Source organism: Eubalaena glacialis, chromosome 2 (assembly GCF_028564815.1).
Source record: "Eubalaena glacialis isolate mEubGla1 chromosome 2, mEubGla1.1.hap2.+ XY, whole genome shotgun sequence".
Taxonomy (NCBI): domain Eukaryota; kingdom Metazoa; phylum Chordata; class Mammalia; order Artiodactyla; family Balaenidae; genus Eubalaena; species Eubalaena glacialis.
This window is the reverse complement of record NC_083717.1, coordinates 100602587-100625229: the sequence shown is the minus strand read 5'-3', so window position 1 is coordinate 100625229 and position 22643 is coordinate 100602587. Positions and strand designations below refer to the sequence as shown.

Sequence of the window (22643 nt, the reverse complement as noted above, 5' to 3'; positions counted from 1 at the left end):
GTCCATCGACAGATGAATGGATAAAGATGTGGTACATATATACAATGGAATATTACTCAGCCATAAAAAAGAATGAAATAATGCCATTTGCAGCAACATGGACAGACCTAGAGATTATCATACTAAGTGAAGTAAGTCAGAAAGAGACAAATACCATATAATATCACTTATATGTGGAATCTAAAATATGACACAAATGAACTTATCTATGAAACAGAAACAGATTCACAGACATAGAGAACTGACTTGTGGTTGCCAAGGCATGGGAGGGAGGAGGATGGTTTGGGAATCTGGGATTAGAAGATGCAATCTATTATATATAGAATGGATAAACAACAAGGTCCTACTGTATAGCACGGGGAACTATATTTTACCCTGTAGTAAACCATAATGGAAAAGAAAAACAAATATTTCAGTGGTCAGTTAAGTGACACAGGATATGTTTTTTTCAGGGACAAGCACAATTTATTTCCACATTATATTTCATGAAACTTGAAAGTTTCAGTGTCAGAAGCTAAACCACAGAAGCTGCCTGTCAATACACCACCCTAGACCCTTTCTCTCTGACCAGCCTGCTGGAATCTTCTGGATCATGCTGGCTTAAACTCTCTATTTGTATCCTATCATAGGTAATGAACTTCTATGAGAATCTGATAAGAAATCATTGGCTTTCTCCCAAGAAAAATGCACATAAACATAAGCACATAAATTGAGCATACAATTTTGAGGGCTTCAGAGACTCCCTGAAACACATTCATGGACTCTGGCTGAACACCCTGGTCTAAACCATTGCCTGCAGAGGGCAGCAGGGCAGCTGGAGCCCACATGGAGAGCTGCATTCAGGAAAGCTGGGGACACTGTAGAACTTGATTAGTTTTTTGAAGGCACTTTTCTTTAGCATCATCATCTCTTCTGGAAACCTAGAAAAGATTCTGACCCGGGAGGAGCCGCCATTCTTCACAGAGCCATCTGTGGGCAGTGGCTTCTGATCGCCCACAGGCACGCTGTTGCAACTGAGGGAACGCACTGCCTTCTTCTTATTCTGCACAGACAAATAATTGAACAGGAAGGAGGACAGCTTGTGCTTGGTGAGGTCTGGGGCCTCTTCTGAAAAGCAGTCATCAAGTGGGTCCAGCAGGGTTTCAAGGTGGCAGCTGCCTTCCCCTCTCACAGGACTGGCTCCCACATGTGGAGGCTGCGTGATGATCTTCCTGGCCTGGACTGGGTCATCTCCTGCCCCGTTGACAGATGGAAAGGACAGTTCCTTGGCCAAGGCTCTGGGGCCCCTGGTTTGGGGGATGAGGTTCCCCCCCTGAGGGCTAGGCTGGGAAGTACAATGTTGACTCAGGATGAGAGTGGCAGCATCATGAATGAGATTCCAGTCTCTCAGGATGTCATCCTTGGTGGTGAACTGGGATGTCACAGTGAAACGGATGATCAACTTGTCCTGGATAGTGGCTGGGATGAGGAAGAGACGGCCAGCTTTAGCTATTTCCTTTAACACACTTTCTGTGAGGCAATTAGGACCCTGTTTGAAGGATAAAGAGAAGTAAAGTCTGTATCACATTCCCTGTAAGCATCTCCAGAAGCCCAGTATTTACATTTCCAAGAGGCTGAAAATTACCAAATAACATCCTTCACATGAGATGGAAGATGGCATTACCTTTAGACGAAAAACCACCAGGCCAAGGTGCCTCTTGGCAGGAATTTCAAAGAAAGGTTCGTTTCTGACCAGAGATTCAAAATACTTAGCCATTTCAGTACCCTAAAATAGTGAACATCGAGAGAACTGAGATTAATAACAGGCAAGAGACGACCGTGCGTAAACTTCCACAGTGTTAAAGGGGTTTAAACCAGACACAACTTTGAACTATAGAGACCTAAGTGGCTTCTGCCTGATTTTCTTCTCCATTTGATTTTGCTCATATTCCAAACTATTAAACCTCCAATGGCTCCCTATTTCTTGTCACATTAGCTCCACTTTGAGAACTCATGTCTCAGGGCCCTCTTTCAACCCACCCCCAGAACCAGAAGGCTTGTGGGATCCTAGTTCCCCCACCAGGGATTGAACCCAGGCCCTCGGCAGTGAAGGCGCAGAGTCCTAACCACTGGACCACCAGGGAAGTCCCAGAAGACATGGGCTTTGCCATCAAGGCAATGTACCCTCATATCCCGGCTTCACATATCTTGGCTTACAGACAAGCCAAGAGGGCTAGCAGGGGCCACAACCCAGCCCATGTTCTGCATTCCCAGCCAGGTGCCTCTTACGGGCCACAGATGCTCAGAGGAAGAGACTTTTGTTTCTCCTGTACATAAAGGCACCATGTGAGCTGTCAGCAGCCCTGCCCCCATATCCTAAGTCTACATCTTCCCCTTGCCTCTCAGACCGTTTCACCTCAAATGCCCTTCATCCCCTTTATTCTGACATTCCACAAAGAACATATTTTTACATATCATACCCATGTACACCATGGAGAAGGCTTTAAACCTGTTTAATGGGTACAGAGTTTCTGCTGGGGATGATGGGAAAAGTTCTGGAAATAGACAGCAGTGACAGTTGCACACATTGTGAGTGTACTTAATGCCACTGAATTGTACGCTTTAAAATGGTTCAAGTTGTAAATGTTATGTCATCTACATTTTACCACAATAAAAAAGTTTTAAAGCTTTGTACCATATTAATCTTTCACTGAAGTTATCATTTTTTAATTTCCTTTTTTTTTTTACTTAGAATTACTAACTAAACAAGGACAGGACTTGCCCTTTCTTTCATTTTTAAAATTTCTCCAGGCATCCAGAAGGATCTCAATAAAATATTTTCTAAGTAATTGCTATCACCTGGTTCTCATACTGGGTACTCTATTTCAAGAGAAGTCAAAGGATTTAGCTAACAAGTTGCTACAACCCCAATCCAGAACCACTTTCTCTCTCCACTGCATGGTCTGTTTAAAATGGTCTCCAATCCCTACCCTAAGCATTTTTCATTGTCAAGTCATAAGGCTCTTTCTGGGAAAGCACCCTGCTAAATGTTTTCTCTCTGTTTTATACTTTTGCAATTTACTTTCTAATTTTGTCATGATTTTCCTTTGTGTCTCCTTCCCTCCAGGTCCATTTCCATCCTGTCCTGCCAATTTTGAGATCTTTCTGTGTAAATGTTACTTAAGTCTACATGAGTAAGACATCTCAGGTACAGATCCAGAATCAGGCTAGCCAAAGACCATGAAACTGATACTTCTGAGCAAGGAAAGTGAGCCAGAAGTCATCTTTGTTCAACCTCTTCATTTTCTAGAAAGAGCCAAAGGAAAGTGGCGTCCCCAAGGTAGCAGTGGCAGAATGCAGGTCTCTGGTCGCTAAGCACACCCACTACCATGCTCTGTTGTCTCCTGTAACACACGCTCTTGGCAACAAGAGAGAAGAGGGGCCAGAGGAGAGAGGAAAAGCACAGGCAGCATCCCGCCACCAGAAACCACCTACCTTTACGGGAGATGAAAGCAGGGCTACAACCAGTGCCCTGTACCATCCTAGGGCAGAGGCGGGCAAACTGCAGCCCCCAGGCCAAAGAGAGCCCCACCTCCTTCACACCCGTTTTTGTAAATAAAGTCCTTTGGAACACAGCCACGCCTATTTGTTAATGTACTGTGTATGGTGGCTTTTGTGCTACAATGACAGACTTGAATACTCACAACAGAGACCATATGGCCTGCAAGGCCAAAAATATTTACTATCTGCCTTTTAAAAAATAGTTTACAAACCCCTATTGTAGGTGATAGGAGATGATGGTGATGACAATGCTGATTATCATTAGAAGAAGGAAAAATTGGAGGAGGAGGAGGAGAAAAGGAGAAGAAGAAGGAGAAGGAAGAGAAGGAGAAGGAGAAGAGGAAGAAGAAAAGAAGAGGAGGAAGAAGAAGGAGGAGGAGGAGGGGGAGGGGAAGGGGGAAGAAGAGGAAGTGGGAATAGGAAATATTTGAGTACTTAGTGGAATATTAGGTCTTGCACTAAGTAAGGGCTTTATGTGTATTATTTATCATCACCATAAACCTTTGAGAGAGGTATTATCATTTTCTCATTTTATAAATTAGGAAGGCAAACACGGAAAGTTTAAGTAATTTGTCCAAGGTCACCAAATAGTAAAGGGTAGAACTAAAAAATCAAACCCATATCCCATTCTCTAAAGCACTAATCTATAACAGGGAGATACAAAACTTGGTTCTATATGACTTTCAAGAGCTCACATAATAGAAAATAGCCCAGAACTGTAAAGAAAGGAGTCCCTCCTCTCTTAAGCAGGGCAATTACCATCTCTGAGCCTCACCCATAAAATGAGGTTCATCAGGGTGACTGCCCCAAGCATTGTTGTAAGAACCTAATGAAACCCTATAAGTTATTTCTTTAAGACACTGTGCAAGTAAAAATAATTATGATCGCAGTCAAGCTGAAGAGATAAAATTAACTCACATCAAACAACTTCATTTTAGTTCCACCCTTTACTTTTGTGGGACATTGGTAGCTTTTAGAGCTCAGTTTTGTAGGCGTGCTTGAGTAGGTGGTCCTAGGAATGCCGAGCAAGCAGAGACGAGGGCGGATGGAATAGTCAGGGAAGCTCCAGGGAGAAGCGGAACTTAATCCATTAGCAACATTTGGAGAAGAGAGGGCAATCCAAGAGGGCAACGCACAGGTGAAGGTGCAGAGGCACACTGACGATGGAGCTGGAATGGGTCAGTGAGAAGCCTGAGCTTAGAGGCTGATAATTGGGTCCTCGAAAGCCAGGCCCAGGAGTCTGGCCCTAGTGTAGGCAAAGGGGAGCCAATGGGAATTCAGGGCTCTGAGCTGGGAGAGGCAGCATGAGGGTAATTAGCCAGTACCTGCACGTTGAATATCCAGTCCTGAGTTGGAACCAAATGATAACCTGTAACCTCCACCACCTCATCCCCCAGGTACCTACTTAACAGTCTTGAGTCTGAGGATAGAGAGAGAGCAAAAATGCCTAATGTCCCTGGGTGACAGCCATTCATTGATAAACATCCAGTTAACCAACACCTTGATGTTGATAACAAATGTAAAGTTACCAACAGTAAGTCAGTCATACGTACTGATTCAACCACTGCATTTGGCCTTGTGTTTGCTTAATGAGGACGGAATTCCCTAGAGGAAAGGTGGCCAGGGAAAGACACACAGAGGAACAAAGGACAACATCTTTGGAGTAACCCTGTTGTCTTTATCAATAACTTTGTCTTTCTCATAGGCACTCATAAAATGAGAGAAAATTGCTGCTGACCAAAATTCTTAGTTAAGTTCCACCCCTTCCATGAAGACTAGACAGAGGAACGGTGCCTGTCTCATTCACCTCTGGGTCTCTTTCCTAGCACAATAATTCTGTTGTTGAATTGAGTTGAAATAAATTGTACCAAATATGCCTTCAGTAAATACCTCTTGACATCATGCAGGGATGTTTGTTCCAGACTTGCAGGTCTACATGTCCAAGCCAGGCGAGCCCTGTTTCTGGCATAACCATAATAGTGACTAAAATTTTCAGACAGCCATGACAATCAGAGTAATTTTTTAAAAGATAGCCTCCTACCCGGGCCACAAGCTGCCCTTTGATTTACTTTCTATTTCTTTCTCTGCAAACCAGGCTCTCGGGCCATCCCTCCCCAGTGCTCAATGATAGCAGAAGGGATGGTGAGACAGTCAGGTGGCGGCGAGGGGGGGGGACACACCAGACAGCCCTCAGTGTCATCTTCTGCTCAGTGATCCTCTAGCTAGCAAACAGACGGCCTCCCTGAATCATCAAGTCCCAGGAGCTCACAAACAGACCCAGGCACCTGAGCCATACATCACACATCCCCCCAGGGAAAGGTCTGCAGAGCAGAAAGCAGCCTTCCTCCCCACTAGGCCACAAAGCGAGCCTGGGCTCCTCCCAAGGTCTGCCCGCTACATACATGTCTGATGTGCGCTTGAAGATTCTTCACCCCGAAGGACCGGATCACAAACCAGAGTTTAATAGAGCGAAACCGCCTGCTCAGGGGGATCTGCCAGTGCTAGAACAAAGGAGCACAGTGCCATGGTTAGAGACAGGGACCCCTGCTGTTCCCACACACACCCCTGACCTTTATCATCTGTCGTCTGCACAACCCTCCATGGATGCACAGTGTCACCAGGATGTCCGAGGCTGTTGCTAAGGAGAAGCCAAGGCAAGATACACAAAGCCTACCTCATCATGTGACCAAACCCTTGTCCAAGAGCAGCACAGGTAGAAACCAAGTCCATGACCCTGGGCCAAGGAGAAGACACTTTGCTTTAAATGCTGCTTTAAAAATCTCATCCCAGGCTGAAATTCAAGATAGGGGCAATACGTTTTTTCTCTAAAAGAACCTAAGCTACCTTGAATAGCAGAAAATAGAGTTTGATTTCTCTTCCCCACAAAAATGTAAAGTATAGGGTTCAAGAGCTCAGATGCTGGAGCCTCACAGACCTGGGTTTCTCCTCCATCTCTACCTCTTACTTGGGCATTGCCGCCTCTCTGGCTCCTCGTGAGACAAAGAATGAACAGCACCTCTAGGGATGTGGTGTGAGGAGAACCAGGGTGAAGGGCTTCACAGGAAGTTGTCAATAAGTCCTGGCTATTTAGATGATAAAAATGTGAGCCACAAATCACAATGGTGTTTCTGCCTAGAACCAAGATGATTATTATTTAATTTCACTGTCCTGACCTTATTTTTCCTGTGACGTTCTATGCCCTCAGGAGGACGCCAGCCCTCAGACTGCAAATAAACATCTATATCTCGGCCTTTGTTAGACTAAAACTGACCCTCTGTTCCTGATGACCAAATTCAACAGAGCTTAAAGTTCAAGGTTGCGGGCACCAAAGGTCTGAAAATTTTCAAACCAATTCCAAATCGATCTCTCAGATCTGTAAACAGAGCAAAGGGTTTAGCACACATTTGCAATTATTCTGATGAGTAGTGTGATTTCTAATGACCTCTTCGTCAAATGTCAGAAAGCATCACCACAATTTCTGTTGACTAAAAATAAATATTTTTCCCATCGAATATTTATCTGTTCCTCCACGGGATTGCCTAATCCTCAAAACCGTGCACACCCTCATCCTTTGCCCCAGTTTCCTGACCCAGGCACAGTTTGGACATGACCCCTTGGTTGATGGACAATGTTTCTCTATATCAAGCACTAAGCCTTTGATTTCCAAGCAAAACACTCCAGGGCTGAGGACCAGCATGGGGACTTTCTTTTCCCTGTAACAGGGAGAGCGTCAACTCCATCCTTTGTTAGATGGACACTCCAGATGGAGACTAATGAATGGATAATAGTGACCTCTGAAAACATTGTTTTCCAGATGGTTATGGCCAATTGACTACAATAATTCACGAGCCAATTAAATGAGAGGCAGAGATGATTTTAATTTTGATTTCTTTACAATCTGACCATATCCCCAGTTGTTCCTCTTGTCAGTATTCCAAAACCAATCCATGCTGACCCAGCAGGGTGGTTCTAGCAGATATTTTCTGCTGGAACAGGAAATTTGGACATGGTTCTTCTTTAACTCAAGCCATTGCCAAGTCTCCTCTGCGTCTTTTCAAGGTTTTGCCGGTCTCACAGCCAAGAACAAGACAATTCCCCCTCCACTAGTTGGGGGGAGGAGAGGGAGCTTCCTGATGTCAGAAGAATCTAGCCCTGATTTTAGGTGGCTCCAGGGCCCGAGGGATGAAGTCCCTAAGTCTTCTCTCCCAGGATGCTGCTCTATTTCTGGCTCATCTCAAAATGGCTGGGCTTTTATTTAAAGCTTCAGCCACCTGGGTGAAAAAGAGCTTGGGGCAAGGGGCAAAGTAGCAGTGAAGACGCCCAGGATCATAACAGACAGCAGCTTCAGTTTTCTAGGAGTTTCTTTGAGACTTAAAAATTAAATCCATAGGATTAGAGGTGAGGGAAGGAAAAGATAAAGTAGCACATTCTGGACCAGGGCTAAGAAAAGTATAATTTAATATTTTTATAAGTGATCTGGAAGAGAGAGAGCACTGTAAAATCTCCGAACTGATGGGAATGAACCACAAAAAGATCCTGAGATACTGCTGTGGACAAAAAACAAAAACAAAAAAGTAACATAAAATCCAAAATGAGCCAAGGTAAGAAAATGCTCTTAAGTTATGATGATCCAAGTTTACTTATAGAAAAATGGGCATTGGGCTCCCGGGGTGGTGCAGTGGTTAAGAATCCACCTGCCAATGCAGGGGACACGGGTTCGAGCCCTGGTTGTGGAAGATCCCACATGCCGGGGAGCAACTAAGCCCGTGCACCACAGCTACTGAGCCTGCTCTCTAGAGCCTGCGAGCCACAGCAACTGAAGCCCGCGTGCCTAGAGCCCATGTTCCACAACAAGAGAAGCCCACGCACTGCAACAGAGTAGCCCCCGCTCGATGCAACTAGAGAAAGCGCGTGCACAGCAACAAAGACCCAATGCTGCCAAAAATAAATTAATTAATTTAATTAATTAAAAAAAAAAAAAAGAAAAATGGGCATTGTTTCACACTCCGGGGAGAAACCTAGAAATATCCCTAAAGGTATCTGGCCCTTGGGCTGCTGTGAAAATTTTTTTAATTAAGAAAGTGCTGAAAACCCATCAGACAGGGCAGTGGAGATGAAAGAACCATTATTCTTCTATTTTTATCAACCTCTGGAGGGTCCTCCCCAACCACTACAAGCTTACTGCCTGAAATTCCAATAAAAAAGCTTTAAAAAAAAAAATCTAAAGAAAGTGTGAACTGGTCCGAGGGAGAATAACCAATATAATCAAGAGATGATGCAGTGATTATTTTAGGACTAAAAGGGCAAGAAACTTTAGCCCAAGGAGAGGAGACAGAACCATCTCTTCACAAAGAATGACTCCCAGATGGCCGACATTGCTCTCTGTGCTTCACTGTATTAATTCATTTATTCCTCACAGCAAGCCTAACTAAGAAGCTAGTACTGTTATTATCACCCTCATTTTACAGATGAGAAAACCTAAATAGCTTAAGCCATTTGCCCAAGACCACACAAGTTAATAAATGGAGGATCCAGAATTCAAACACAGGTCATCTGTGTTTTCAGCCTCTTCGCTATATAACAAACCTCTGCAGCTTAAAAGGAGAGCTTTTAGAAATATCACACCTACCATTTATTAAGCATGTACCACATTCCCAGTAAGAGGTGATCTACATGTATGTTCCCATTGCAGCCTCACAATACCCTGTGAAATCAGTGCCACCATGCCCATTTTGCAGATGAGAAAGTCAAGGCTGAGAGAGGTCCACTATGTCTCCCAAAAGCCCACTGCTGGTATGGAATTCCAAATCAAGCTTGTCTCACTCTGCCTAGCCTTGGCCATGTTATATGTAACTTATTAGTTTACATCCCTGTCTCCCTTACAATTAAAGGAAGGGCTCATCTTCAAACTGAGGAGTAAATCTGAAGAAGTTGTCTCCCCAAGAGATAGTACAGATTGAGAATGTGGGCAGGGTCGAGAGATTGAGGTGCAGCTAGTGGGCAAGGCAGGAATGCTTGGAGGCATCCAGAACCTCGGGAAGGATAACTATTGCCCCATCCCCACCGTGGAGCCTCCCACAGTGCCTCGATGGGGACAAAAGGATGAAAACAGTTTAAGGAAGGAGCCTCTTTTCCTATCCATGGAAATTCTCCACCTTGCCCTGCTGCTAGAGAGTGAACAGAGAAGATTATCCAGGACAGAGGCAGAAGGGAATTGGGAGAATTTTTAAATGCCACAAATACTCAAGAAACTCGCATCCTACCTCAAAGGTTGGTTTCATTCTCTAGGGTTTTTAAAGTTTTCTGGGTTTCATTCTATATGCTTAGGCACAGCTTGAAACCAAAGGTACACAGTGGAAATATTATGGGATGGGCTCATAGTGTGAGGGAAGGAGACCCTCATCAGACTCAGGCCGTTTCCATCTCAGAGGCTGCCATGCTGCCCGTTCCTGGCCACTCACCATGAAGTCGGTGGCCGCACCCGAGTCGGCATGCCTGAGGTAGACGGGGTTCACGCTGAAGGTCTGCTGCAGCTTGTACTTGTCCTTGACCCTGTGGGTTTCCAAATGGGCATTAGTAGCTGAGGATGGCTTTCCCACAGGCTGGGAGCTTGGCTGCCACACTCACCAGAACCCCGTACAGTCAAAGTGCACCATCATCCACTTGGAAGGATTAAAGGTGAAGGAATCGGCATACTCGATGCCCTTCAGAAACCCCCGGAACTCAGGGCACAGGAAGGCAGTGCCTGCGTAGGCAGCATCAATGTGGAGCCACAGCCCCTCGTTGGCACCTGAGGAGGCAAACATCACCTACTGGGGGTGGCACTGGGGGTGGGAGTGGGTTGCCACCAGCCAGCTAAAAGGCGTCTCTTGCCTGGCCCATCCAGCTGCTGGGCTGCAAGGGAAGGGCTGGGAAAGGATGCCCGTGGCTGAATGAGACACGGAGGCATGTGGACATGGGGGAAGGGTGTCAGTGCAAGGAGTGGGGCTGAGTTAGGCACGGCCACCCCTGCAGGGAAAGCTTACAGAGCCTCACCCTGGCCTTTTCTCTCACTGACCAGAGGGTCGACACCCTCTTGGCCTCCACCCAGAGCTTTCTGGAACAGAAACCAACTTACCACTGGCCCAGAGAGCAATGTTAATGCATCTAATACAAATGTTAGAGAGGGGGTGTCTCTCTTTCCTAGTGGGTTTCTCGCTTGAGGATTTTGAACAATCACATTTGGGTTTCTTTTCTGCCTTTATCTCCCCCTCACCCCGTGGTTTCCCCTACCCTACCTTTTCATTTTCATTTTCTCAGCCTAGACTAGAAAATATTCCACTATGACTCACTCACCCTGTGTTTTGGATATGTCCTGCTTTAAGCAGATTTCAACATACAAGTGAGATAGTGAGAGACCTGAGGTCCTCCCACTGTTGCCTCTGAGGACAGGATGCAAGGGGGTCAGCTCTAACCCTTGGTCCCACCACTGGGAAAAGCAGTGACCTGGCTGCCTGGAAGAAGGTACTCATGACATCTGGTGGCTCTTCCTATGCTCTGTGCATTGACCACGGAGAGACCAGAGAATTGCACTGAGCTGGTTTCAGGCTCTTGTTGTAGGGAACATTTTAAAACTCATTACTTGTCTTCCTAGCCAGACAGGGAAGACACTTACAGATGGGGCCCAGCTCTGACAGGCGGTCAAATGCACAGACCCCAGTGGTCCCCAGGGTGGCACAGACCTGGAGGAAAACAGAGGAAGTTAACATGGGAAGGTGGGCTCGTGTGACACATTCGGCCTGAAAAAAAAGATTTCATCACAGATATTATCAACCCCATCCATCCCACTAGAACAGGGTATGTTTCACACTGTATTTTACCATGACCCACAGTAAGAAATACATTTTGTATAGCAACCTAGGACATATACACATGTGTATCTGAAATAAAAGTTTTACCAAACAATGCATATTCTCAACACAGGAACGTACTCTCATATTTTCCGTTCTATTTCTTTTTTTTTTTTTCCTTATTTTTTTAAAAATTAATTAATTATTTATTTTTGGCTGTGTTGGGTCTTCTTTTCTGTGCAAGGGCTTTCTCCAGTTGCGGCAAGCGGGGGCCACTCTTCATCGCGGTGCGCGGGCCTCTCACTATCGCGGCCTCTCTTGTTGCGGAGCACAGGCTCCAGACGCGCAGGCTCAGTAGTTGTGGCTCACGGGCCTAGTTGCTCCGCGGCATGTGGGATCCTCCCAGACCAGGGCTCGAACCCGTGTCCCCTGCATTGGCAGGCGGATTCTCAACCACTGCGCCACCAGGGAAGCCCTTTTCTTCTTTTAATGTGGGTTCTGACCCACAAAATTTATTTCCTAACGCACTAACTCATAATTTGTAAAACATTGTATTTGAGGACCTTTCTGCTCTTGTTTGCAGCATGTTACTTACCTGAATTCTGCCAAAATTCCTTCCTCACCTCCCAGCTCTATCATTCTAAGCTCAGAACATGGTCTGACTTACAAAGACGGGCACCAAGCCCTGTTCTCTGTCCTCCTTGATGGCTTTCTGAAGAACTTCCCCTCGGAGTGAGAAGTCGTCATCCACAGGCAGGAATTTCATCTTGACCAGAGAAATCAAACCAGCCTTTTCCACCGAGGAGTGGGCCTAGAAGGACAATGGAAAGCTCTTAGCAGAGTCATCCTGGAATGAGCACTCCCAGAAACTGCTGAAACCAGACCAAGGGAAGCAATCACAACATTTGACGTTTGCCTTCCCCCAGGGTTCCTTGGACAGCCTCTGAGGCCTGGGCTGCCCTGAACCCAGCAGGCTCATGTCTACAGGGAAATCACTCAAGGACTAAGACTCCAGAAGCCAAGCCCTACCTGAAGGTTTGGCTTATGTTGGGCAACTCACCTGGTCGGAGGCATAGGCAACAAGCCGGGCGTTCAGGGAAGACTCATCTGCCCCGGGCTCAGACGCTTTTATTTCCAGGATTTTGTTCTTCCTTGCTGCCAGCAAGGCGATCAAGGTGGACTCACTGACTGTGCTCTGCAATGGAAGAAGGTTCCCAGTGGCAGCCTCTCCATGTATTCCCTTGGCAAATTCCCCAGGTTTTGTAGGTGTGTGTGTGTGTGTGCTTAATAGCTATTCCTGGGGAAGTACACAGCTCCTGCCTAAGGAGTTGCCCTTCCCCCCAGCTCACATGCCTCTTCTACATTCTACATTCACAACTTCCTATGCATTCCTGGGACACCTCCCTCTCCTATAATTTTCAGGGAAGTAATGAAAGCAAATTTTCAACATCTTTATTAGGCCACAAAGACCAAAAAGAGAATGTTCAGAGAATGCTAGATACAAGTCTGCTTGTAGATACGTTCGCTCCCCATGTTAAAAAAAAAAAAAAGAACTTTCCATGTATTAGGTGTGGAAATGGAGCTTGTTTCCACAGAGATATCCCAGAGAGAGAGGGTCCTGGCCTACTTGAGAGATAACTTTGGCCTCAGTTTTGCTGCCGATGGCTCTTGTGACCTTGAGCTAATATTGCCCCTCCAGAAGGCTCGTTTCCATTTATAAAATAGAGAGCATCCCTTTAGCTGCCTACCAGAGTGGGAGTATCGATTAACCAAAAAAAGGGTTGGGTAGGATTTTGCTCTGGCCACGATTGTGGGAATCCTGGGGGCCACCTCAGCAACATCACAGAAATCTTGATGGTTTCTCATCATTCATTTGCTCAGTCTTTGGTGTCTTTGCTTCTTGAAATCCTTAGGTGACCTACAGCTGATTGCTCCCTGCTGAAAAGCCTATAGACCGTGTCACAGGAAATGCTATAGACCAGATCCCACAAGATATTCAGTGGCTGAAAATTACTCCACAATAAGGAAGCCAGCAGAATGGTAATAATAATATAATAATACCATCTTCCATCTGTATAGCTATTCCTAGCTCACAAAACACTTTCTGCTATCGCATTTGCTCCTCATCAAACCTGCGACACTTGTGATTCCTGTCTACATATGACAATAGTGATGCTCAGGGGGGTTACAGAACTAAACCAAGTTCATGTGGCTGATGGATACGGGAGAAAGCATGGTTTGGATTTAGACAGGGTCAGGTTTGACTCCTCATGCTTCCACTTACCAGCTGTGTGACCTGGAGCAAGTTTTTAACCTCTCTGAGCTTCAGTGCTCTTATTTCAAAAATTGGGGATGACACTATTTACCTACAGGGTTCTTGAGATAATTAGATGAAAAGCAAGATCATGCCCAGCAGGCATTTAGCATGTTCTTCCAGATATAATATTTGAAGCTATAACTATCTGCTAACAACCCAGAAGGTCCACAACATGCAGTAATTTGTCTTTCTTGTGAGGGTCAGATTTTAATCTTGGTACAAGACTGGAGTGAGAAAGGGAGTCACTTAGCTAGCAAATGGGCCCAGCAAACTTTCCAGTTCTCATCTCAGGGCAGCATGGCTATTTTTATTTAATAGAAGAAATCTTTGAATCCTCACATCCACCTTTAGAAGGAATTATTATTATTATTATTTCTCTATCTTATATATCATAAGATCAAGAAAATTACACATTACAGAATAATTCAAGAATCTGGGGGTTCTCAAAGGTCTCAGAACCAAACCCTCATGAATGTCAAGGGTTTATAGATGCAAAAGTACCTAGCAACGTGCACGGTCTACAGGAGGCACCCCTCAAGCTCCACTATGCTGCACTACTCTTGATAAAAAAAGAAATCTATGAACAACTGTCATTTGACAGATATTCAAAAGACAGAACTATAAGATACATCGATCTATATTGTTAATTTCTCTCACTGCCAAAAATCTCCTGGACCTAAGAGGGAAGGAAATAAGTCTCTACTGGCCTTCTCTTTTCTACTTACCATAATGTGTAAAATGGGACAAGAGAGGGGAGATGTCAGATTATAAACTAAGAAACTTGAATCAAGGAATACTAGAAATGTGACAATGTGTTGACTTTTTAATTTTTTTCAAAGAAAAACTAAAAGAAGAGTGGAGACAGTCGTGGCCATGGTGTAAAGGCAATGGAAGTCAAGATGGTAGTGGCAGCAAAGGTGGGAGCGGGGACTGTGGTGGAGTTGGTGGTGTGGGTGATGGGGGTGTCAGTCATGATAGTTATGACGGTAATGGTGATGGTGCTGGCAGGGACGGTGGTGGTGTGAGTGACAGGGGGGAAACTCCATGGAAAACATGAGAATCACCCGGGCAAGTTTGGCTTATCTTTCCCTACTTAGTCCCTATGCTAGGAGGAGCTTTGCCAATGGAGGCACCTGCAAGACGCCTCCCCCCTGGCTGCCAGGGTGGTGGTGCAGGAAGTGCTCTGGAAGCCCCAGCATTTTTGCCAGCCAGTCCATGACATTCATCTCCAGTTCCGTGCACACAGGGCTGGAAGCCTGAAAGAGGGAAAGCAATGTCATCTGGATTGCCCCAAGGCACCAAGATGTCCCCACCAGCCCCAGAAACACATCCATCTCTGCCTTGACCCTCCCCAGGCCTGTCTTGTCGCTGGAGAAGGCGCCACTTTTAGGTCTTGTGGCACCTTCATCCTCTGCCAAACCAGAAAGGGGAAAGAATATGGGGCTTTGGTTCATGCCATCCTCAATGAGGTGGATTCTCCTGTGACTCCAAGGCCCGATGGAAAAACAGCCCTAGAAATGATTGCTTCCATTTGGCTCCCCAAGTCCCTAAAATACCCAGCTGAAAAGCATTCTAAAGGCCAGGGGGAAGTTTTAAGACCAAGAAAGAAAGCACTTCCTCCTGGAAAAGATAGCAACTCTCCAAGCTTCCAACCCACTCCACCCACCCACCCCTACACACACACACACACACACACACACACACACACACACACATCCTATAACAGTTCAGGCTTAAAATAGAGAGCTGTTCTAGGAGGCTTGTGGCACAATTTAAAGCTGATTGGTGCTTAAGGAGTTATTAAGGGAAGCCTTAGGGCATATCCCTAACCCCTCAAAGACAAGAGCAAGGGGAAGGTTGTACCCACAGGCACCAAAGTGCTTAGAGAGTGTAACAAATTGTGGCAATAACCAGATCTTGGTCCAAATCTCATCTCTGTCTCGATGAACTATGTGGTCTTGGAGAGATAAATTACTTAAGCCTTCATTTTTTAATTCACCCCTACAAAATGGGGCCACTACTCATAATTTCACAGGGTTAAAGAATAAGATGAGACCATTTACATAAAGCTTAAGCTCAAGTAATGTAGCCATTGTTAATATTTAACTTGAAACCCCGTTCGGAGACCCGGACAAAATATGTCTGCCCCAGGATTTCACTTCCTGCCATGTCCCCTTTTCCACTGGTTATAGCTGCAGCCATGGTTACTCACCCAGGTAAATCCCAAGCAGTTGATGGCATCAGCCAGCATGTCTCCCAGCAATGATGGCCAAGAGGTGAGAGCTGGGTAGTAGGCGTGCATATGGGGGCTTTGCCAGTGTACCACCTGGAAGCAGAGCAGGTACACGGGTGGCACCAGGGGCAGCTACCGGCGGCTTTCCTCTTCCAGAGACCCTCCCTGGCAAGGGGCAGCGCCCACTCTAGAGACTGGCTGACACTTTTAAGACAACCAACAAGTGACACAAATCCATAAAAGTAAGGCATAGTCACAGTGTTCTTGCCGCCCACGTTTCTCATATTCTGAGCTAGTTCATCAGTGGAGCTTTGCACACACGCAGAGACCAGAAGGGAATATGCAAGATGAAAATTGCTATGGGAATTAGAGTTGTGGATTCTGGGTAGTGTTTGCATTAGTCTCCAAAGCTTACCCCCCGCACGGCTCCTACCCAGTAATAAGAGGAAGGGGAGACTGTGAGCTCTGGAAGAGCAGGTTGCTTGTCTCATTCAGTCTCTTGCAAAAAGTATCCAGAGTTCTTTGGGCATGCACCCTTGCAGAGGGCCAGTGTGCCTGGGTTCAAAGCTGTCCTTAGCTTCCCAGTGGGGATGGAGAGAGGAGACTAGAAGACAGAAGTGCCAGCCCAAGGGCATGGGAAACTGCCTCCAGGTTAACCCTTGAGCCCACAGTTAGATTAACCGGACGAAAGGAGGGGCCCGTGGACAGGAAGGGCCTCCTTCAACTGCTCTTGGAAACATTTTCGGTGGCTCATTGGCCTCACTGATTATCTAATCTGGCTTCATCTCACTGTTCTACAATCATACCCTGTTCATATCTGCGTTCATGTCTTTGAGCAAAGCTGTGTCCCCTGACAGGAAGGCACTTCTCATACAGACGGGACCTTCCAAAATCTGCTAACTCTTAGAAAGCCACTAAATATTCATTTCCTCCATGAACCCTTCCCCAGGTCCCCATCCGCCTTTGATCCCTCCCCCCGAGCCCATGGAATGTTCTCATTTGAGATGTTTCACGCTACTGAGAACTCACGAGATAACATTTTAGTGTATTATCGAGTTATTTCGTGTACACAAATCCCTTTAACCCTTTAAGAGCAAGGACGGTGTCCTGGATAGTGTGTATGGTAGAAGGAGCATAAGATTTAAGCCCAAGGACACAGGTTCCAGTCCTAACCCTGCCGTAACCAGCTGCGTGACCCCATAGATTTATTGTGAAGCTAATGAACTTAAGCATCAAGGTCCCATGTTTGCATGGGTCTCTTTCAAGATCCAGTCTTAATTTTTTTTTCTTAAGGGGGGGGGTCCCAAATTTTTCATCTAATTCCTACCTCATAAAACCAGGATCCTCCCCTGTACCTCTCTCAACCTCAGTTTCTCATAATAAAATAAATCCTGTCTCCTGGGGCTGTTGTGTGGATCAGCCTGGGAGGAAATTTGTAAAATGTAAAGCACTAATGTTAACGGTAAGCTAATCACATGGTGATGGACATATCACATATCCTGACTTGACTCTTAGATAATCAGACCTCGTCCTCCGACTTTCACCAGGCAGACGGTGTCATAGGTAATGACAATATCTTCTACTTTCTATGCTTTATCTTGTTTAATTCTCACAGCACCCCTATTAGGTAGGTTCTAACATTATCCCTGTTTTACAGATAACAGTTGGGGCTGGTGGAGAGAGACAGCAACCCCATGATCACGTACACCTCATAGGGACAGATGTCAGAAACCCAGGGCTGCCCGACTCTGGAGCCCTGCACCTAAGCAGGATGGCACCCTGCCTTCTCCCCCTGCTCTCTTCTCCCTCCCTCATGAAGAGTAGGTGTGGTTTCTCTAACCAGGGTTGGAATTAAAGCAAAAAGACAGTTTTTCTTCTCCTTGTGTCTAGGAGGTAGCATGGAGGGGAAAATTAATCCAGTTTTAAAGGAGGCGCTGACCCTAAGGAGAAAGCAAAGGGCTGACGGCTTTCAAGCCAACTCTCAGAGGCTGGTGCAGCCTGAGAGATGAGATGAAAGATTGGGTCTTCATTACTGATGTGATTAGTGACAGTATTTTGGAAACCCTGGAGAAGGCCTTCCACCTCCCGGCCCTATCAAGAGGCAATTGTCTGTTCTAATAACATACATAAGATAAGATAAGTCAGAGGAATGCTTATCAAAACAGACAGACCTCTTGGTCCAGAAATGAGCCTCTTTAACTGTACTCCCAGCAACTGCTGGAATTTCTTTCAGTCAAATGAATCAGCTCATTTCCATCTCTTCTGACAGCTGCTTTCAGTCTCATTACCAAATTACGGTTGGCCCCTCCACAGATTACATTTTACAGAATGAAATCCATGAGATAATCTTATCGGGGAGCTAGCCTCCCTGGTAGAGTTTTACTGATACGGAAATTTTCAAAATATGCTTACGAAATAGGCTGAATGGTCAGAGAGAGATGAATATTTGGCTTTGTACAAACTTGCCATCACTTTCTGTGTTTGAAAGAAAACAGAAATATCTCACCTCCGCCTCCAGGTGTATTTCTGTCACATCTAAGTCCAAAGCTCTTTGGGGATGATGGGAGCAAATATCAAGTCATCCTGGGGAAGAGCTGCTGGACACACGTGGTTCATGACACCAGTGCCCCAAGCAGGGAGACCTGTGACTCTGGGAAGACAACTAACTTCTCTGAGCCTCAGTTTCTTCGTAAAACATGGATTGTAAGGTCCTTTGGGGATAAAACAAGCCAGTCTACCATGTGGCTAGTACAGTGCCTGGCACGTGGCGTGGAGCACAATAAAAGGCAGCCCTTCCGTGAGAGGAGGATGGTGCACTTTCAGGAGGAGCACCTGGAACAGCTCCTGGTGGTCGGGGACATTGTCACAGCACACGGCAGCTTCAGCACAAGCCCCAGGCGTCAGCCAGCCTCTGTCTGTTCCCTGGCCCCACTAGCACTGTCACCAGGCTATGCCCCTTGTCACTGAGAGTATAGATGATTCAGGGAAAGCTCCTTCCTACTCCTGAAAAGCAGTTCAATCAGGAGACCTCCCTTGGTTAGGAAGGACGGGGTTCTCCACTTCATGGAGGAGAAAGGAGGGGGCTGACCTGGACTCGCTCAGCTTCCCAGCCCACCCAACCTGACAACCGGGGTACCCTCGGAGAGGTGTGCTTTGGCTTCCCTCCTTCCCTTTGGCACGTCTCAGGATTCTGTAGGAGAGTTCCCTGGCTCTGCCAACGGGGGCTTCAGGGACCATCTCCCACCTCCTCTCTCCATCTTGCTCCCCACATCCGTCCTTTCCCCTCGGGCCCAATCTTCACTACTCACCTCATCCCATCCGACTTCCACCCTTCTGTCAGACAGGCCCTGGGATGCAGTCCTTACTCCCTCCTGCTCCCTACCCAACTCTACAGGTCAGCCCTGGCACCAGAAACCTAACTTCAGTCAAAGTCCCAGCCCTCCATATGCCCAGAAGACAGTCTGGGATGTCGGTGGCCAAGGGGCTGAGGGCTTATCTTAGGGTTACCCAAGGCTTTCCAGGCCCATCGCCCCCACCCCCCACCTATACCCCGACATCCAGAATCACCCTGTGGTGACTGCGTCTCACCCCGGGCATGATGATTCGTTCAATGTCCCCAAAGATGCTGTCCCAGCTGTCGGGCTCCTCGGGCGCACTCTCGGGCAGCTGGGCCCGCAGGTAGCCAGGCCTCACATCCGGAGTCACCCGCCGCTCCTGCACGCTGCTCAGGTACTGGCAGATGTAATCCACCATCTCCTTTCCTACAAGGGAGGCAGAGAAGCCAGGCTCATGTCCCCTGACTGGGCCTGGCCAATTCGTGCCCGTCACCCTAGCATCGGGATCAGGAGACTGGGTGAAGAAGGAGATGGATTCATGGGTTGAATGGCGGTGGGTCTGACCCCCAGCACACAGCTTGTCTTCAATTAAATAATTTAAAAGTGTGCAAAGGAGTGAATGAATGATGGAGGGAGTGTCTGACTCTATATAAATGAATAAGAGGGAAAATCTCCAAGGCATCAAGCTCTAACACCAAAGTAAAGGATTTCTTTTTCCTCCCCTTCCCTTTTCCATATTAATCTTGATCAGCTCTCCCACCTTTCTTTTCTTCTCAAAAACAGAGGGTCTATGCATTCATCACCTTACAGATTCAGTAGAAACTCTGTGGCTCTTTCTATCCAGAAATTGAACACACACGCACACACACCCCCTATACTCCTTGTTGGCACAGATGGCAAGCTCCCACACTAGGGTCTGATAAAAGGTAAAAAATATATTTGTTCACCATTCCCATTGGACCAGTAATGCCCCACATTTTTGGACCCATGAACTTCTTTGAGAATCTGATTAAAACGGTAGACTTGTATACACACAATTTTGTGTGTAATCTCTGAGGTTCATGGACTCCCCAAAGCACAACCATAGGCCCAGACTAAGAACCCTGCACTAGCCTGAAATCTTGGGAAATGCAGGGCCATGTCTTAATCAATTTATCTCCCTCGCTTCTGCCTCCACCAATACCTCAGTACCTAGAACAGTTTTCAGATGCTCAACAAATTTTATCAAATGAATGAATAAAAGAATAAGGAAGAAAAACAGTCAAGTCGAATACTTGAAGCCACTGCAAATTATCAATTCTTTCTTCCCTTTCATTTCTCCAGGAAAGGGTCTCTGTCTTCAGAGCCTCTGTCTCTTCATCTCTGTCTCTTTTTCTCTCTCTCTCATTGCTTCTCTTCCTCTCTGTGTCTGTGTCTGTGTGTTCATCTCTCCCTCTGTGTCTCTCTCAATATCTATCATTCCTCCTTAGTACTCCCTAGCCTCCTTTTCCCCCTGCAAAAGAGGGAGAGAGAGTGAGAGAGACAAGGAAAGGGAACCCAATGTCTTCCCACTGCATCAGCTCATGCAAAATTCTTATAAGCAGGACCAGTCCCAGACAAAACTGTGAAAACTTCCAGCACCCTTCTCTCTTCTTTGTGCTCTCCTCCAACCCTCCCACGGCCCGATGACTTTCATGACTGCAGCAGCATCCCTCCAGAGCTCTGAGAGCCCTGGACCTAGCCCTCCACTTACCCAGGGACCGTATGGAATGTTTTTGTGTTCCAGTCACAGGATAAACATCCACAGGATAAACATCCACAGCTGATAAAACCAGCTCTCGGCTGAGTGCCTTTGGAAAGCAATGGAATAAGCTAATGTCCACTGAAGTTTAAAGACTAATAGTCATTCAGCCTGGATGGGAGGGGAGTTTGGGGGAGAATGGGTACATGTATAGGTATGGCTGAGTCACTTGGTTGTGCACCTGAAACTATCATAACATTGTTAACCGGCTATACTCCAATATAAAATAAAAAGATTAAAAAAAAAAAAGACTGATAGCCACTTAGTGAGTTATGTCTGGGTAGAGGAAAGAGAGGAAAAGTTGGATTTTAACATGGGACCACGCCTTACAGCAAAGAAATTTTAGGCAAAATAACCTACTAGAGGGGATGAGGATATAAAAATTTATGGAGAGAGAAATTATAAGCAACTACTTACTTTCCCTCTTAGGACAGCCGTGCCTGAAGACAAGATAACCATTTGGTTTTGCTCATCACACAAGGCTTGAGACAGAGTAGGTGCTCTTTAAATATTTATGGAATGAATGACTAAATGAAAGAACTCTACAGACAGATTCACACATAGAGAAATGAAGAGGAAGGAAGATGAGATTTTGCATGACTGCAGAATACTTAGGGAAATTCTTTTCTACTTCAGAACATGAATAATCCCCCTTTACCCATTTAGTATTTCAGAAACCCAAATCCCTTATTCCGTGGGAAAGAAGAAAGGAAAAGTCTGGCACAGTAGTGTGGACGCACATGAGAGTTGGTGTATGAGGGGGAGAATGAAAGAGAGGTTGAGAAAAGTTTTAAACTCTGATCCCACATTCCCTTCTCAGGAAAAATTCTGTGGAAGCCAACTCTCAGAAGGCAATTCTAACACTCCAGTCAAAAGATACCCCAAAATCTAAGCAGCAGTTCCTACAAGAGTGGCAGCAGGGAAGAGGGCCAGGGATGCCCATGCTCACCTCTCCTTCTGTACTCCTCAGGTTCCATCATCTCCCTGGGGCTTGGCTCCTTCTCACAGACAACACGGAGGAGGTGGAAGGTGTGCTCCTGGGCAGCCCATGTGAGCCCTTTATTTATAGGGTTCTCCTCTCTTCCACCTTAGCTCCGCCCTTCAGTGGCCCTTCCTCTAGATTTAATTAATTCCACCCCTTCTTCCCCCAGTCCTTGCTGGGAACAGTGACCACAACTTTAGCTGGTCCAGAGATCTAGGATAAAAGGCACTTCTAAATTAAACAGTGCACTTAGCAGGCAGCCTCCAGGTGGATATGGTAAAGAGCCCTCATTTCTTTCTGGTCCCAGATTCATACAAGAGATCCCGAGCCTCACACAAAGCTCCCAGCTCAGTAGCCCAGAACAAAGGCAAGGGTGTGCAGAATAAGTAGCAAGGATTGTTATTATCATTCCTGCCACTGCGTCCCTGGCAGGGAGGGAGAAACAGGCACTTACAGCGATGCTGCTCTTCTGGCCACGCTGTGCTCAGGAACAGGCAGATGTTATCATCTAACACGATGGATTTTTGTTGTTGTTGTTACTACATAATACTTATTGCTGTAGAGAGATGAGAAAACACAGATAAGCAAAAAACAAAAAAACAAAAATTGAAACATCACCCAGATTTA

At 46.1% G+C, this 22643-nt stretch overlaps 1 protein-coding gene across 2 annotated transcripts; it reads right to left on the bottom strand.

Moving 5' to 3' along the window:
• Positions 1-781: 781 nt before the first annotated feature.
• Positions 782-22014, bottom strand: HDC (histidine decarboxylase). 2 transcript variants are annotated; one of them, XM_061182148.1, is made up of 12 exons: positions 21984-22014; positions 19508-19680; positions 15899-16012; positions 14820-14942; positions 12430-12564; positions 12037-12180; positions 11195-11261; positions 10168-10330; positions 10002-10092; positions 5943-6041; positions 1664-1765; positions 782-1528 (listed from the first exon to the last, which is right to left on the bottom strand). In XM_061182148.1, the coding sequence occupies exons 1-12, from the start codon at positions 22012-22014 to the stop codon at positions 782-784; spliced, it is 1989 nt and encodes a 662-aa protein (XP_061038131.1). The 2 variants fall into 2 exon arrangements, with proteins under 2 accessions (XP_061038131.1, XP_061038132.1); XM_061182149.1 differs by lacking the exon at positions 5943-6041.
• Positions 22015-22643: the final 629 nt, after the last annotated feature.